The sequence below is a fragment of the Panthera uncia genome, chromosome D2 (assembly GCF_023721935.1).
Source record: "Panthera uncia isolate 11264 chromosome D2, Puncia_PCG_1.0, whole genome shotgun sequence".
In the NCBI taxonomy this organism is placed as follows: Eukaryota; Metazoa; Chordata; class Mammalia; order Carnivora; family Felidae; genus Panthera; species Panthera uncia.
The window spans coordinates 38,382,873-38,399,401 of record NC_064818.1 but is presented as its reverse complement, the minus strand read 5'-3'; the positions used below and the strand labels follow the sequence as shown (position 1 = coordinate 38,399,401).

At 48.3% G+C, this 16,529-nt stretch overlaps 1 protein-coding gene across 5 annotated transcripts in view; it reads right to left on the bottom strand.

Annotated features, from left to right (window-relative positions):
* TSPAN14 (tetraspanin 14) overlaps nucleotides 1-16,529 on the bottom strand; it is a 56,584-nt gene that overhangs the window by 19,019 nt on the left and 21,036 nt on the right. For 3 of the 5 annotated variants that reach the window (XM_049645292.1, XM_049645291.1, XM_049645294.1), the window contains exon 2: nucleotides 8,566-8,663. In XM_049645292.1, the coding sequence (XP_049501249.1) occupies nucleotides 8,566-8,646 (81 nt within the window). In that variant the 5' untranslated portion in view covers nucleotides 8,647-8,663. The other 2 variants (XM_049645293.1, XM_049645290.1) reach the window with 2 other exon arrangements.

Here is a 16,529-nt window from a genome sequence, read left to right as displayed (position 1 = left end):
CAACAACAAAAACAGTACTTACACGGGCAAGAAGGGAAAATAAATGTGATCTATAACAAGGAAAAATATTCAGTAACTAGAAAAAGACACAAACATTACAGGGGAGATGGAATTAGCTAAGACTTTAAAAACAGATATTTTAGGGGCACCTGGGTAGCTCAGTCAGTTAAGTATCCGACTTATGATTTCAGCTCAGGTCACAATCTCATGGTTCCTGAGTTCAAGCCTCGTGTCCAGCTCTAGGCTGGCGGTGCAGAGCCTGCTTGGGATTCTCTTTCTCCCTCTCTCTCCCCAACTCATTCTCTCTTGCTCTCTCTCAAAATAAAAACTTTTTAAAAATCTTTAATAAAAATTTTTTTTTAATAACACAGATATTGTACATATTCTTGAGGACTTAAAGGGAAACATAAACATAATGAGGAAAAGAAATAGAAAACAGAAGATCCAAATGAACTATTAGAAATAGAAAATACAACACTGGACGTTAAGAATTCACTAGATGGGTTTAATAACAATTGGACACTATAGAAAAAAGGATGAGTCAATTTAAAGACAAAGCAATAGAAATTATTTGAACTCAGGGGCAGGGGTTGGGGCGGGGGGGGGCGGGTGGCAATGAACAGAGCCTCAGTGACCCATAGACTATAAGGGGCCTGAGAAGAAAAAGGGGAGAGGTGTGTATTTGAAGAAATAATGGTCAAAGGAGTCCGAAATCTGATGACAACTATAAACCCACAAATCCCAAAAGCCCAATGAACCTCAAACAGAATAAAGAAAACCACACCAGCCCATATCATAATAAAACCAAAATCCAGGAATAAAGAGAAAACTGTTGAAGTGAGCCAGAAGGGGGAAGACAGGATACATTCCATACAGAATATGCATATACAAGGTATTTTAACCAAACGAAATGAAAACATATCGAAATGTGTGGGATGCAGAAAACAGAGAGCATCAAATACCTATACTAGGAAAGAAGATCTAAAATCAATGATCTAATTTTCTGCCTTAAGCAGCTAGGAAAAAAAAAACAACCAAGTAATCTTAAAATAGGGGAAAGTGAGGAAATAATATAAACAGGAACAGAAATCAATGAAATAGACTGGAAACAGATAGTGGGGATAGCTGCACGGCAAGGTGAATGTACTTAATACCACTATGCATGGAAAAATGATTCCAGTGATACATCATTATATGTGTCTTACTACAATTTGAAAGATAAAATTTTAAATAATTTTTAAAGGGACGCCTGGGTGACTCAGTCGGTTGAGCATCTGACTTCGGCTCAGGTCATAATCTCGCGGTTCATGGGTTGGAGTCCCATGTTGGGCTCGGTACTGACAGCTCAGAGCCCGGAGCCTGCTCCAGATTCTGTGTCTCCCTCTCTCTCTACCCCTCCCCCACCTGAGCTCTGTCTCTCAAAAATAAACATTTAAAAAAAAATTGTAATACAATAATTTTAACATCTTTAAAGACATTAATGAAACGAAAAACAGAAGAACAAGGGAGAAACATGACCTAAACTAAAAGAAATCAGATAGATAAGAGAGAGGGTCAATTGTAAGAGGGACAGGAAGCAGATGGACAGTGGCCTGAGGAAGGGGTACAAGGGAATGACAGCAGAGGAGCACAGAAAAGTTTCTGAAGTGCTAGAAAGGTTTTCTATCTTCGCTGGGATGATGGTGGTCTCATGGAGTATACAGCTGTCAACTCATGGAACTGTACTTGAAGTGAGTAAATACCATTCTATTGAATTTACACCTCAATAAAGGGGATATTTAAAAAGTATTTCTGGGGGGCGCCTGGGTGGCTTAGTCGGTTAAGCGTCTGACTTCGGCTCAGGTCATGATCTCATGGTTCGCAGGTTTGAGCCCCGCATCAGACTCTGTGCTGACAGCTCGGATCCTGGAGCCTGCTTCGGATTCTGTGTCTCCCTCTGTCTCTGCTCCTCCCCTGCTCTCAACTCTGTCTCTCTCTTTCTCTCAAAAATAAATGAAGATTTAAAAAAAAATTTTTTTTTTAAAAAGTGTTTCTGGGGAAAAAAAGAAGGTACAACCAAGATAGGAATAGGGCACTCCCACACACAAGACACGGCAGTAGACTGGGGCATGCCAACTGGGGAAGGATGCCCTTCCATTTACTGGGGAAGGATGCATAGTTATACACACCACCAGCTACCCAGATTTGACACTAACCTGTGAGCACTCAGTAATCATATGTGCTGGGCAATGACCATCGCAGAGCCCCATGAGCGGCCCTTCCTCAAGCCTGCCACGTGCTCAAGGGAGATCAGGAGCTGAAGCCCTACAGGGAGTAAGCATCAGGGTGTTCTAGTGGAATCTCTGATTAAGCAATCTTGCCCTCTGACTTGGCAAGTGCAAATGTAGAAAAATACACACTCACACACCCCATGTGCCAAGAGATAAGGCAGTCTATTTCCTATGAATTGGGGCAGCCCTTCGAGAGAAGTAATTTTGACAGTATAAATATGTCAGTCAGGTCAAAACAGCATACACACCTTCTGACCCATTTAATCTCACTCCTGGGAATCTATCCCAGCAAATAATTTCCCTGCCTTGCCCGAAGGGAGGAATCTGTATTACACTAACCAGTCACTGCATCCTTATCTAGGATAGTAAAAAAAAAAAAAAAAAAAATATTGGAAACAACCGAAATGTCCAATATGGGAATTTCCAAAAATACAATCAAGAAGACTCTGTGGCGACCTAGAATGTTCTAGGCTAGCTGATGCTGACGTGAAAACGCTGACCTCACGACTACAAGGATTCTCTCACAAAGATGGGAGACCACGTGCAACTGAAGACAGAACAGAGCCTGAGGAGGGAACTCGGTAAAGCGGGGTGCCTTGGGTAAGCTTCTAGAATTTCCATGCAATTACAAAAGTTTGTTAAATAAAACTTGAAGAGAAAAAAGGTACCACTTCCCAGGAGTGGAAGTGAAAATACACTACACATATTATTAAAACACTAGACTTTCTTTTTTAATTAATGTATTTATTTTTGAGAGAGAGAGAAAGCGCAAGGGGAGGAGGGGCAGAGAGAGGGAGAGGGAGAATCCCAAGCAGGTTCTACACCGTTGGCACAGAGCCCGACGTGGGGCTAGAACCCACAAACTGTGAGATCATGACCCGAGTCAAAGTCGGACGCTTACCCGACTGAGCCACCCAGGCGCCCCTGGACTTCCCTTTTTGATTGACCTAATCACCCAGAGACAGAAGCAGAGAAACCACATGGACACCAGGGGTCAAGCCTTGGGGTCTGGTGTTACATGGACAGAGTTCAGCTCAAATAAGGGCAAGTCTCCGTCAGTCAGAGGGATCCAGAGACATTAGCTCTGCAGGATGTGGGGAGTCTGCTATCAAAGGAGGAGCGCAGTCAAGTCCAGACACAGAGAAGACAACCCTCCACCCACACAGATGCTGGGGGAGGGGGAGGGAGCTGCCGGTTCAGTCCTTCCCCAGCAGACTCGCTTTGCCTCTCTGCTTTGCCTCTCTCGAGTAGGGTGACCGCACATCCTGGTTTGCCTGGGACAGTCCTGAGATACATCCGAGATCCGTCTGAGAACTCTTAATAAGCTCTCTTTCACTCTTAAAAAGTTTCCCGACTCCAGCCATAAATTACATATTCACCCGTGTCAGGGGAGGCCTTTGTCACTTTGAAGGAAGGCACCTGAAGCCACTCTGGTCACAGCACAGATGCCCACGACTCTCCTCTCACCTAGAAACAGGCTGCCCATTGGGCTCGGAGGCCAATTCCCGCACTTCGCAAGCAGGGAAGCTGCGGCGGAGACCTGCCCGAGTCGCTACAGCGGCCGGCCAGTGGCAGGGGGACTCTCTGGCCCGTGTAACACAGGCTTATTGTCTGTGCCACAAGGGGCCTCAGTTCTCCACTTTTAATCCATCTCTGAAATAGATCCAGGCAGGGGCTTTATCTGAACCTGTGCAGATTGAACTCAATGCTGTGGTGGGAAGCAATCCTGGGGTTCAGACATCATCTGAATGATTCCCTCCAGAGGATTCACTCAGCAAAACCAAGAGAGCTCAAATTCTTTTTGGAACCAGGTGGGGTGAAAACAAAGAAAAGGGCTCTATCTGGTGCCGCCTCCAGGGTATACCTGACAGCAGCTGCCCCTCCCCTGCAAGTCAAAGGAGACTGCTTTTTCATCTGAATTGTGGGCAAGTATACGCAATATAAAATGTAAACTCCGCAACCATTCGTAAAAGTACGGCTCAGTGGCGCCCAGTACACAGTGTTGTGCACTGTGCATTGCCTCCACCTTACAAAACCAGCGCTCGGTACCTACTCAACCCTAACGCCCCACTCTCCCCTCCCCGGCCCCTGGCCACCACCATTCTACTTTCCATCCTGAAGCCTCTGACTACAAGGTTCTGCACACAGGTGGGATCATACAGTATCTGTCCTTTTGTGATGGGCTTATTTCACTTGGCGTATGTCCTCGAACTCACCCATGTGGTGGCGTGCGTCAGAATTTCCTTCCTTTTTAAAGGCTGAAAAATATTCCATTGCACATACGGAGCACATTTTGTCGATTCATTCATCTGTCAGTAGACGCTCGGGTTGCTTCTATCTTTTGGCCGTTGTGAAGAACGCTGCTATGAACACACGTGTGCAAATAGCTCTCTGAGACTCTGCTTTCAATTCTTTCGGGTCTATTCCAAGTGAGGAATTGCTGGATCATACGGTACTTCTATTGTTCACACTATGAGGAACCTCCCTACTGTTTCCCAGAGTGGCTGCACCAGTTTGCATTCCCACCAACAGTGCACGAGACTTCCAATTTCTCCACATCCTCGGCGACATCTGCCACTTTGGGGTGTGTGTGTGTGTGTGTGTGTGTGTATAACAGCCATCCTAATGGGTGTAATTTGGTATCTCCTTGCGGTTTTGATTTGCATTTTCTTAAGTCAGAGTGATATTCTGCACTTGAAACAGGTCTCATTAATACAAGCAAAGAATGACTATGATTAAAAAAAAAAAAAGAAAAAGAAAAAGGTAGAGGGGCACCTGGCTGGGTCAGTCGGTAAAGCATGCAACTCTTGATCTCAGGGTCATGAGTAGAGCCCCATATTGGGCATGGGGCCTACTTAAAAATAATGAATATGTACATACATACAATTTTTTTTGTTTTTTAAGTAGAAAGTGCTAGTGTCCTTGAATGCTGCACTGTTTCCCGGACAGCCCCGTGAGAAGAACCGCATGAGGCCCAACCCCATGCTCACTCTATACACACACATCAGCTCCGTCCACATTTCTCACCCCAAGCGAATATTAATGGTCCCTTGGGGAAAAAATCTCAGTCCCGAACTGTAGGTAGGGAGCTTTAAAAAAAAAAAAATAAATAAACCCTGTTCAACTGTTACAGGTGTGTGCTGGTACACAAGTAATTCTGAACGGGGCCAAGTGCCCAATAAAACCTTGTGTTTGTTCCAGCACCTAGAATCGGGCACAGAAATGACAGGTTGCTTCTGCATAATTGAACCTGCCTGCTGGGCCCAGGTCTGCCAGCAAAGCCGTAGTCCCATCCCGCTGTGCACTGCGAATTCATCGAAACAAAACAAATACAAAAACACTCTGTGCAAAACAACCTATGCTTTGCTTCAAAATAATCGAGGGTGACAGGGGAGGATATAAATTTTCAAAGACTGGCTAATGAGTTGGTAACTGCTGAAGCCACGTGATGGGAACATGGAGGTTTGTCAGACTGTTCAATCTTGGTATTTGCTCTATGTAAAAAAAGAATACTTTCTCGGAGTCTCTGAGGAGGTAAAGCTTGGCATAGGGTTTTACACATTTTCAGCAACCTCGGGAGGCAGCCAGCAGGCCTGTGCCATCGATATTTCACAATGAAAACGCGAAGACTACTCAGTATCACTCAGCGCGGGTCAGAGTCCAGACTGGCACCGGGGTGCCCCCCGCTGCACCCACCATGCTCTTCCCTGAAGGCTCTGCACCCCACTTCTCAGGCCTCACCCCACACTTAAGCTCCTGTGCAGAAGACAGGAGATAACTGCTAGGGACCCAGCAGGGAGGCGTCTGGCCACCCTCGCACTTTCCCAGCCAAGCTCTCTCGTGCCTCGTTTTCCTGGCTGTTCCTTTTTGTCCCCTCCTGTTCTGCCCCAGTGCACACCAACTGAGAAACAGACTCTCGGCCACACATCGGCAATCCTGCAGAACGCCGATAACACTGCAGCCCTTTTCAATCAGGCAGAGTACAACTCGGAATTCATGAACTCTCCTATTCGAATCTGGGGCTGCCGAGGTGTTACTGGGCAAGTTGGTAAAGCTTCCCAAGAGCCAAGAGTCGGTTCTGAAAAGAATGTGAAGAAACAGGGCATTAGCGGGCCCTCAGTTACAGCAGCGGGAAGTTTCGCTCTAGCTGAAAAATTCAGGATGACCTTCGAAGGTCAAGGCGCCAGACCAAGCAAGCACAGCCTGGGGGGTGGGAGAGAACAACACGGACAACTGGGCGTACAAGTGTCCAAAGTGTCAGACTGCCTGTCTGCCACCTGGCCCTCCACCATACACCTGGCCTGTGGGTGGGGCCTCCGGGTGGGGCCAGGCCGGGAGCCCTGCAGATCCAGGGAGCCACACACTGCGAGGGTGAGGCAGCCTCCGTCCTCCCATCAGGAGAAGCCCAAAGGAAACCCATCGAATGTCCTGTATTGCCTTATTTCGAGGAAAATGACAAAGTTGCCGGAGACAGACAGGCTGAGCACAAAGACGTGGGGTAAACAGCCACGCCACTGAATCCCACCCTGTTTCTGCAGGACAGACACATACAAAAAACCCCAAAACTTTGAGATAAACCATCAGGAGATGATGCTATAATATCAAGGGTGAAAGCTGGGAAGTCTTAACGCAAGTCTGCCTTGTTCTCAAGAGTTCGAGTCCAAACAGGGCATGCCAGAAATCCACAGGAGAGGCAAAATGTGGCATCACGGCCACTCATTCTGTCCCTCCCTCTGCACATGCCCCCACCCAGATACTGATAAGCAATGCTTGCTTAAGGTGTAAGATCGCGTCCCCGCACCCACCTGCATAGACTCAGTGTCTGCTTCTCCTGGACCTACCCCCCTCGCGACACACACATGCTAGGATACCTCCCGTAATGCCTTGACCATCTCCAGCTAGTGCTCGATTTTTCTGCTCTTCTTTAGGGCAGAGCCCTTGAAAGATCTGTCATGAGTCATAGTCTCCACTGCCCCACATCCCACTGGCTCCTTGGCCAGCTCCAGGTGGGTTTCCATCCCCCAGAGCACACAGCAGGTCTGGTCCAGGTCACCCACAACGTCCACTGTGTCAAGGCCAATGCCAATTTTCTGTCCTCATCCTACGTCACGCCCCTGTGGCACAGCTGACTGTTCCTCTGTCCTTGAGAGGCTTCTATGATACAAAGTCTCCTGTCCACCCACTCACAGCCAACTATGGAGCCGACTTTCCTCTTCAGGGTCCCCTCTAGCACCCCAGGACTTGACCTTCACACCCCTCCCTCCTCTTCTCAGTCAGCACTCTCTCCCTCAAAGACCTCATCTAGCGCCCCCGCCACCGCCCCGATGGTAGCGAAGTCTTTCATCTCTAGGGTGGTCGCAGACAGGAAACGAACATCTCCATGTGGCTAAGAGACCATCCTCCCACTTCTGTCCCAAAAATCTATCTCAGAACATGAGACCCCCATCCATCCCTTCACTCTGCAGAATCATTCCAAAATCAGATCCAACTTATAACCTCAGAGTTACTGAAAGTAGAAAATAATTCCAACTACCTACTGAGAACTGTAAGGTCCTACATGCCCTGGCTCCTTCATGACTCTGTCCTTCCTCGTGTCCCCTTCTCCCTTGTACTCGCTGAGCTCCAGCCACAAGGCCCAAGTGTCTTGCCCCTGCCAAGCGCAGTCCTGCCTCAGGGCCTTTGCAAATGCTGCTCTTCTTGCCTATAGCTTTCTTCCCAGACCCCCACCGGCTGCCTCTTCACTCGTACTCTGTTCTCAGTCCTTAAGTCATCTCCTCAGAATGCCCTTCCCTGACCACCCTAGCCAAGGAGCTCCCTACTCTGTTGCTCAGTAGACTACTGCCATTACGGGTTACACACAAGCACCACAAGGAACAGGGCTTTATTGCCTGTGTCCACTCTTACCTCCCAGAACCTAGAACAGGGCCTGGCCCACAGTCAAAAGGGCACTAAGTGCCCTGTTACCGACGTTTCATGGGGCTCATTCCCAGGCAGGGAAGCGGGAAGACAGACATGCGTGTGGGCCAGAGTTTCAAACGTTCCTAAACCTCCAAGGCTCAGGTAGGGGCCCATTAACCTGGTTTTCAATCACCTTGGCCTTCCCTGTCACTGTACTTAACAGTCTATTTTATAATCGACTTGTCGCTGGTTCTGCCAGCGGCCGGGGAGGGGGGGCAGGGCTCATTAACCCTGCCCACCTTCTGCACAGCCTCACAGGGGGCCTGGCAAATCAACAGTTCGTGAAGAATCACGATCTACTGAATAAAAGACTAAGCGGCCACTCTCGATAACTCACCCAGAAGACGATGTTGTAGCTGAAAAGGAGGTACTTATACCAGCAGCTGACCTCGGCGTTAGAGTATCTATAATAGTGCATCTTCCGAGAGGCAGGATCTGTGGACAAACATGGGAGCAGTGAGATGACAGGGTCACTTACAATAACATCTCCCCCAAACCTGCTCCCCAAGAAAGAGCAAAGGTGAGGCTCATACACAGACTCCAGAAATCTACCCAAACTGTCTCCCCGTGTTCGTGCACGGGTTCAGGCTTCAGTTTACTCTCAATGCCAGCTATATAGACTGGGCAACAACCACATTCCTTCAACTCTCCAAAAACAGCCCCGAAAATAAGAAGAGATTTCTGAAAGAACGCAGAATGTCGGTGTTCAAAGTGTCCCCTGAATTCCAGGCCTTCCCAAACATCTATCTCATCTCTCCATTGGGTGTTGCTGGTTCCAACTGCTTGGCAGAGGAAACAGGAGTTAGGAAGGAAGGTTGTGGGACTTGCCCAAGGATAAGACAAAAAAACCCGACAGGGCCCAGGATCTGAACCCAGGACAGCGGGGTCCCCAGTCCACGTCCTCTCCACCCACCACTACCCACGGCAGAGGGGCCAGGAATAGAGGGAGTCACCAAAGAAACGGGGGCACTGAGAGGCACGTCTGGGAAGGAGAGATGAAAGGCAGGCATGATCTAACCGAGGCCAGTAAAGAAGCCAGAATTAAGGCTCCGTATTCGTTCATCCAACATTTTCTGAGATGACCTCCCAAGCTCTGACCTCACAGAGGTGAGAAAGGTGGACAGACCCCAGGAGCATACAGCAGCCAGCATTCACCCATGCCTGTCTCCCCTCCCTCGCCTGCTTAACCTGCCCTGCAACTCGCCCACCACCGTTTTGGCCTCCAGAGGCTGTGGGTAAAAGCTCAGACTCCAGAATGCTCTGTGAACTGCACAGAGGGTGAAGTGGGGGGCACTCTTTTTCTTTTTCATCCATGTTCATCCCCCAAAGCCCCTCAGAGAATCCTACAAAAAGGTGCCCTCAAAAGGGAAATCTCAGGACCTGGCCCGCCTTTACCTGATGGGAAAGGTGGGGGGGGGGGGGGGGGGGGGGGTCTCAAGCTGACCCCCAGGAGGCAGGATCCAGGGTTCACCCCCAGGCCCCAGTTCACCTCCCACTTCCTGGGGTGAGGGGAGGGGCACATCATAACAGGGCCCAAGGCAAAACCAAACAAGGCTACTCCAGCAGTGAGGAGACAACCCACTCACAACTGCCGGGAAGAATCCAGCTACTGCCGCCTTGCCGAGGAGTGGCTGCTGCAAAATCCCTTCCTGTGAGGCAGCCTCAGTGGCCTGGCCACGGGGCTCGTAATGTTCTGAGAAAGTGGTGCCAAGCAGGGACATGAAAACCACAGCCCTCTGGAGATGAGTGCTGTGCCAGCTCAACCCTCCTGGCCACGGAGCAGAATCAACAGGCACCGAAGCCTGGACACCACGGTCTGCTCACCTCCTCCCTCCGGGAGGGATGGGCGAGTCTGGCCTGTCGGGCCTCAAACACCAGCCAGGAAGGGGACAGCAACCCGGCAGCCCCCTGTCCCCACCATCAGAGCCGCGCTTGCACAAAACTCCCCTCCGAGGATGAGGATGAATGTGATCCCAGGTACCGAAGGACACCGCTGGGGACAGGGCACACAGGAGGCCTGAACGCAGCCTGGGCCACGCAGGGCGGCTACAAGGAGACCACCGGGGGCTCTCAGGCCGAGACTCCTTCCTTCGGCAATGCGACCCGACCCTGGGCAAGTTCCTGCCCTCTCAAGGCCTCAGCATCCTCAACTGAAACTGATCCCTGATGTCACTGGTGTTGAGAGACCCAGCTGACAGCATCAAACGACTTATCCTAAACACAGATCTCAAGGCCTTACCCTCTGCACGTTCTGATAAGTGGGGCTAGGCTGGGGCCCAGAATCTGCATGTTTGACAACTTCTGACTCGCCTAACGTACTATCAGCCCGGGCACCATGGACTGCGGTCCCTCTGGGGATCCTACAAAGGCAGAAGGACCCTGCTAGCTGTAGGGACACAGGACAGACTAGGGCTATGGTAGCGACGGCTCTTGGTAGGCAACTAACTAAAAGGGAACCAACATTCACCCATTTGTGTTTCACAGATTACAAAAACCTCAAAGCACTAAGTTTTCGTCCAACTTCAGATGACTGGCTTCATGCATATAGAAAAAAAAAAAACAAAAACAAAAACTTTTTTAACCTAAATCTCAGGTAAGTTCCTCACAGTGAAACAGTCAACTTGGCTGAAAATGCCCCAGAAGGCAGGAAAATGTTCGAAACGGTAGAAACCCTATTTCTTTTTATGGACAAGACAAGCCTGCTCCTTAGAACTGTCAAATACAGTCCCCTCTTCTTCGTGGTTCCTAGAGACGCCTGGAAGGTGGATGGCCATATGCTCCATAGAACGGAACCCCAGAGACTGGGGAGGGCTACTCGGGCATGGTACCCAAAAGTTCAGGAGTCCTCGAGAATATTCCTTGGACACCAAGGAGGGTGGTCAGAGAGAGGGAGACACAGAATCCGAAGCAGGCTCCAGGCTCTGAGCTGTCAGCTGTCAGCTTTAACCCAACCATGGTAAAGCTCTTGCTCAAAAGCTTTGGAGCAGTAAACAAAGCCAGTCCCCCTTCTTCCTCCACAAAGAAACCAGCTAATTAGCACAAGTCTGCATGTTTTCCAAGGTAGTGGCAGCCTCATCCCTGCCCTCTGCTTGGGGCCTTTGGGAAATGATTACTCTGAGGTGAAACAGAACTCTCAACCTGGAGCTCCCTGTTCTTCAGCTCCGGCCGGTTAAGCATGACGAACATAGAAAGGTCACAGGAGGGGCGCCTGGGTGGTTCCGTCAGTTAAGCGTCCAACTTCAGCTCAGGTCATGATCTCGCGGTCCGTGAGTTCGAGCCCTGCGTCGGGCTCTGTGCTGACAGCTCAGAGCCTAGAGCCTGGAGCCTGCTTCGGATTCTGTGTCTCCCTCTCTCTCTCTGACCCTCCCCCGTTCATGCTCTGTCTCTGTCTCAAAAATAAATAAACATTTAAAAAAAAAAAAAAAAAGAAAGAAAGAAAGGCCACAGGAATTCATAACCACGCAGGCCCCAGAGGGGAGAGTTCTCTGCAGGGCACCTGGCCTCCCTCACCACAGGTTTTACCCTCTTTCACTGTGGCCCCCGAAGGCCTCACTCCACAAAGACACACAGGCAACCGGAAAAAGTTCTGCTTTCACAGACGTCAGGGTCCAATCCCACACCCAGAGAGTCTCAGCAACCATGACGTCAACTCCAAGCCCGTACCTTCCTGGAGACTCAGACACTTGGAACTGCACTAGCCAGGTCCACACCGGGGAAGGACGAGGAAGCCCCTGATCATCCATGACACCGTGCACCACGCTCAGACACGTCCCCTAAACGCCTGTCATGCACGACCCATTGCACCACTTTCGTTGGACCAAGATAACCCTGTGAGGTCTAGGCGTGGGGATGTCCCAATGACACCATTTCCCCATCCAACTCACAAAAGAGGAAACTGTTGAGGGGAAACATTTCAGTCTTTTGTCACCCACTTGTTTATTCTTCCCCGTGGGAAGAAAAGGCACTCAAGTAACCACAGGCGGGGAGAGTGACCCCACTTCCCCACCCCCAGGGAGCCTAAGGAGCAGAAAGAAAGGCTGCCCGCCTCTCTCTCTCTCTCTCTCTCTCTCTCTCTCTCTCTCTCGCACTGCAATCTGCCCTGCTGGCCTCCGGCTGTAGAAGCAGGTCCCTAACGTCACTGTCACCAAAGATCTCTGAATGTAAACCAAAGGAGGTAAAGGGAAGATCTGTGTGGACCCCAGTCCAAGCCACGCCTCCGACACAAGCCCCTGGGGCCCTCAGTTTGGGGAACGAAGCCAATGCTGAGCTCCAGTGGGTCTGGTTCAGCCGCTTCACAGCCTCAACACCCTGGCCACCCCACCTGAGGGTTACCCACGCTGACACAGCACCCCGAGAAGGTGACAAAGGCACTGGTGCCGAAACTAAAGCCCAGAGCTGACCCAACATGCAGCCAAATGACCCCGAAGTAACCGTGGTCCCTGACAGCTCATCTTATTTGCTAAACCAAGTCATATCAGAGGAAGGCAGAACTCCGCTCTCTACCAACTAAGGAACTTAATTAAAACCAATACCATTGAGGGACGCCTGCTGGCAAAGCCTGTAGAACATGCAACTCTTGATCTTGGGATTGTAGGTTCGAGCCCTATGTCGGGGGTAGACATTACTTAAAAATAAAGTCTTCAGGGGCACCTGAGTGTCTCAGTCGGTTAAGCGTCAGACTTCGGCTCAGGTCATGACCACATAGTTCGTGAGTTCGAGTGCCACGTCGGGCTCTGTGCTGATGGCTTGGAGCCTGGAGCCTGCCTGAAATTGTGTCTCCCTCTCTTTGCTCCTCCCCTGTGTGCACTCTGTCTCTCTCTCTCTCAAAAATAAATAAACATTAAAAAAATTTTTTTTAAGTGAAACAATGTTTTCGGCAGCCGCAGCAATTATGACAAAGGGTAAAAAATCTACAATGTCTAAAAATCCATACTCAAAAGACTCCAGTTTTAGACACAAGGACAAAAGAGACGGACATTAAATGAAAGGGAAGGACAATATAATTAACAGATGAGAAAATGTTCAACATCACTGGAAATGAAACCGAACGACGATCCAGAGATGCTATCTCCTGTCACACTTTTTTTTGACAAAATAACCACGTAGCTACTGCTGGCAAGCCTGTGATGAGGATGCCAAGTCCGTGATGAGGATGCCAAGTTCACACCTTGCTGGCAGCAGAGTAAATTGTTACCACTCTTTGGTAAGCAATATGGTTACAGACACTCAAAACCAAAAAAAGAAAAAAAAGAAAAGAAAAAGAAAGTCATACCCTTAATCCAATAAAGTCATGACTAAGAATCTGCCTCCAGAAAATAAACCAACAAAAGAAAAAGAATATGCATTAAGTATGAAATCTGAACATCATGGTTTGCAATTACAGAACAATTTGTAAGCATGTGGTTGAAGGCCAAAATGGAATATAAAAGTGTGGAAATGGTTGCATGGGGGGGGGTAGACTGCTAAGTGATTTTCTAGAAACGTTTCCACTGTTGCACTTAACCATTACCACCTCTGCATTATAAATGTAAATTGGCCATTGCTGGGGGGAGGATGTGCCAACCTCCAAGGATGTTGGCCCCCCAACGTGATGACCTCTACGGTCCTTGTAGACAGGGCTTGTCTACTTTGGGATTCTTTCAGCCTGTAAGATTCCTTCCTTCTCCCTCTCCCCGTCTTATTGTTAATTTAAAAAAGTAGCACGTGCTCCACTGTAAAATACGTGAGCAGCTCAGACGTATGAGGAGTAAACGGGCAATGAGAAACCAGCAGACGATGGCTTTCACATTTTCACCATGACCCACAGTAAGAAACACATGAACAAAATCAAGCCAGTGCACACATATTCATGTGCACAACCGAGCTTCATGAAAAAATATCTCCCCTTTTGTGCCCCATGCATTCTAGATTTGGGGTTTCAAGTTGGTTTGTGTTTTTCAAAATCATGCCTGCACAGAATCGAAGCAGCAACTACCATACACGTTGTGTTGAGAAAAAGCAGCTTGTAGGCCCTTCCCCTTCCAAGGGACCCTTTCAACTTTCCGGCTGATCTTGATAGCTATACCCCAAATAGCTCTTAGAAATGTCCGTATGTAACACGCTTGTGTTACTAGTCCTTGGCTTTTCAGTTTTAGATATTAGCTACCTACTTCCTACCCTGGAAGGTGACGATGTAACTTTTTTTTTTTCATGTTTATCTTTGTGTGAGAGAGCGAGCACATATGCACTGTATGCACACACACACACACACACACACACCCTCTGCCCCTGGCAGAGGGACAGAGAGAGGGGGACAGAGGATCGGACACAGGCTCCACGCTGTCAGCAGGGAGCCTACACTGGCTCAAACTCACGAATCGTGACATCATGACGTGAGCTGAAGTCAGATGCTTAACCGATGAAGCCACCCAGGCACCCCACTCTATTTACTCCTATAGAAACCACTTGCCCCCCACCAAGCTCCCTCATCCTTCTCCTTTCCTGTATCTCCACTCCAATTACAGTTAAACTCTAGCAATGGCTAGAGTGACTTTCAGAGTTTATATTATCATGACCACTTCTAACATCAGGAAGAGCCATATAAATCATAATTACTTTTCCTGCACAACTTTTTGTTCTCTGGAGTTAACGATTCTCTTATTTTTCTGTTTGCTTAATTTCCTATAAATTTATCCATAGTCAACCCCAAATTCAATGCCAGTTGTCCAAGTCTCCTCTCAGTAAGTTTGCTAACAGATGTTCTGTTTGTATTTCCTCTTCCAGAAGAAAACTCTCCTGGAGCTTACGGAGCTGCTTCGATCTGGACTGGTACCCAGAATTCCCTTTACCTCAGTTTGGGACACAGCCCACGAGAAATCCAGTCTTTGCTCACCTTGGTGGAGAAAACTTTCAGTGCAAAAGGCAAGTTTTTCGAACCCTATATATCTGAAAACAGGTTTATCCTACCTTCACTCTTGAACAAAAGCATGTGAACGGAATTGGGAATCAATTTCACAGAGAATGACAAGGCATCACTCTACATCTTCTACATTCCAGCGTATTGAGAAGCCGTGAAGCCACTCAGGTTCCCCATCTGTGTGTCTGATGCATTTCTTTCTCTGTATGAAATTGTAGGATCATCCCTTTCTCCCCAGCATACTGAAATTTCAGGGTACTGGTCTGGGTTCACCTTCACCCACTTGGTTCAACATCCAAGGAGTCCTTCCAAGATGGAAACCAATATCTGCCTAGGAAATTTTTTTTCTTGATGATTTTCCCATTCGTACTTTTTTTTTCTCTGTTCTCTCTCTCTAACTCCTATTAGTGGACACGGAAACCCTGCGTGATCCTTCACTCTGTTATCCATCTCTTCATCTTTTTTGTTTTCTGCAAGAACTCCTTCAACTTTATTCTCTAATTGTTCTGATATTTTTGTCCTGCCCTCATTTTTTAAACTTTTAATAATTTTGTTCTCAAAATATTTTTTGTAGCAGCCTGTTCTTACTTCATGGATACAAAATTTCTCTGATCTCTGAGAAAATGTCTAATTTTTTTCAAAATGTTCTTCCCTGTAAATAGCATGTTTCTTCCAAGTGGCCTTTTTTTTTTTCCTATTTGTTTTGCTTCCTTTCACGTTAGGCACCTTCTTCAGATGTTAATAATCCTTAGTAATCCTCATGAGGAAGAGTAAATGCCTAAAAACTAACTGGAAGCACTGAGTCCTGGGGCAGGTGAGTTTTCATGAAGATGATCGGGCTGGGCCATTTGCTGGGGAAACCTTGTTGTTGGCATCGTTAATTCTTTCCTCTGCGGCCAGTCAGGTTCCCCAGTGAGGTCTCTTTTAAGCTCCTACCTGGAAGGAAGGGGGCTGGCTGTCATCAGTGTTTGAGAAGCCAAATGGAAGTAGAAGGCTGGGGAATGAATGTGGTCTCCATATGCACCTCCAGGAATACCTGGGGTTTCACAGGTCCCTGGTTTTTTCTTCTGCAGAATAAATCCCCAATGTCCAGCTAAAGGGAAGAGGGCATCACCAAGCATCACGGAGGAAGGAAAGCAATCCAGGTATCCAACCACATCAGCCACTTTCAAAGAATTCTTACATTTAGCCACCTCAGATGCTCCTCTGCACCACGCCCGAAAATAACAATGTGGGTGATGACACCAACTTCTCTCATTATTTTTTAATTTTTTTAATGTTTGTTTATTTTTGAGAGAGAGAGGGCACGTGCTAGTGCCAGCTGGGGAGGGGTACAGAGAGAGAGAGGGAGGGAGGGAGGGAGGGAGGTGGAGAGGGAGGGGGAGGGGGAGGGGGAGGGGGAGGGG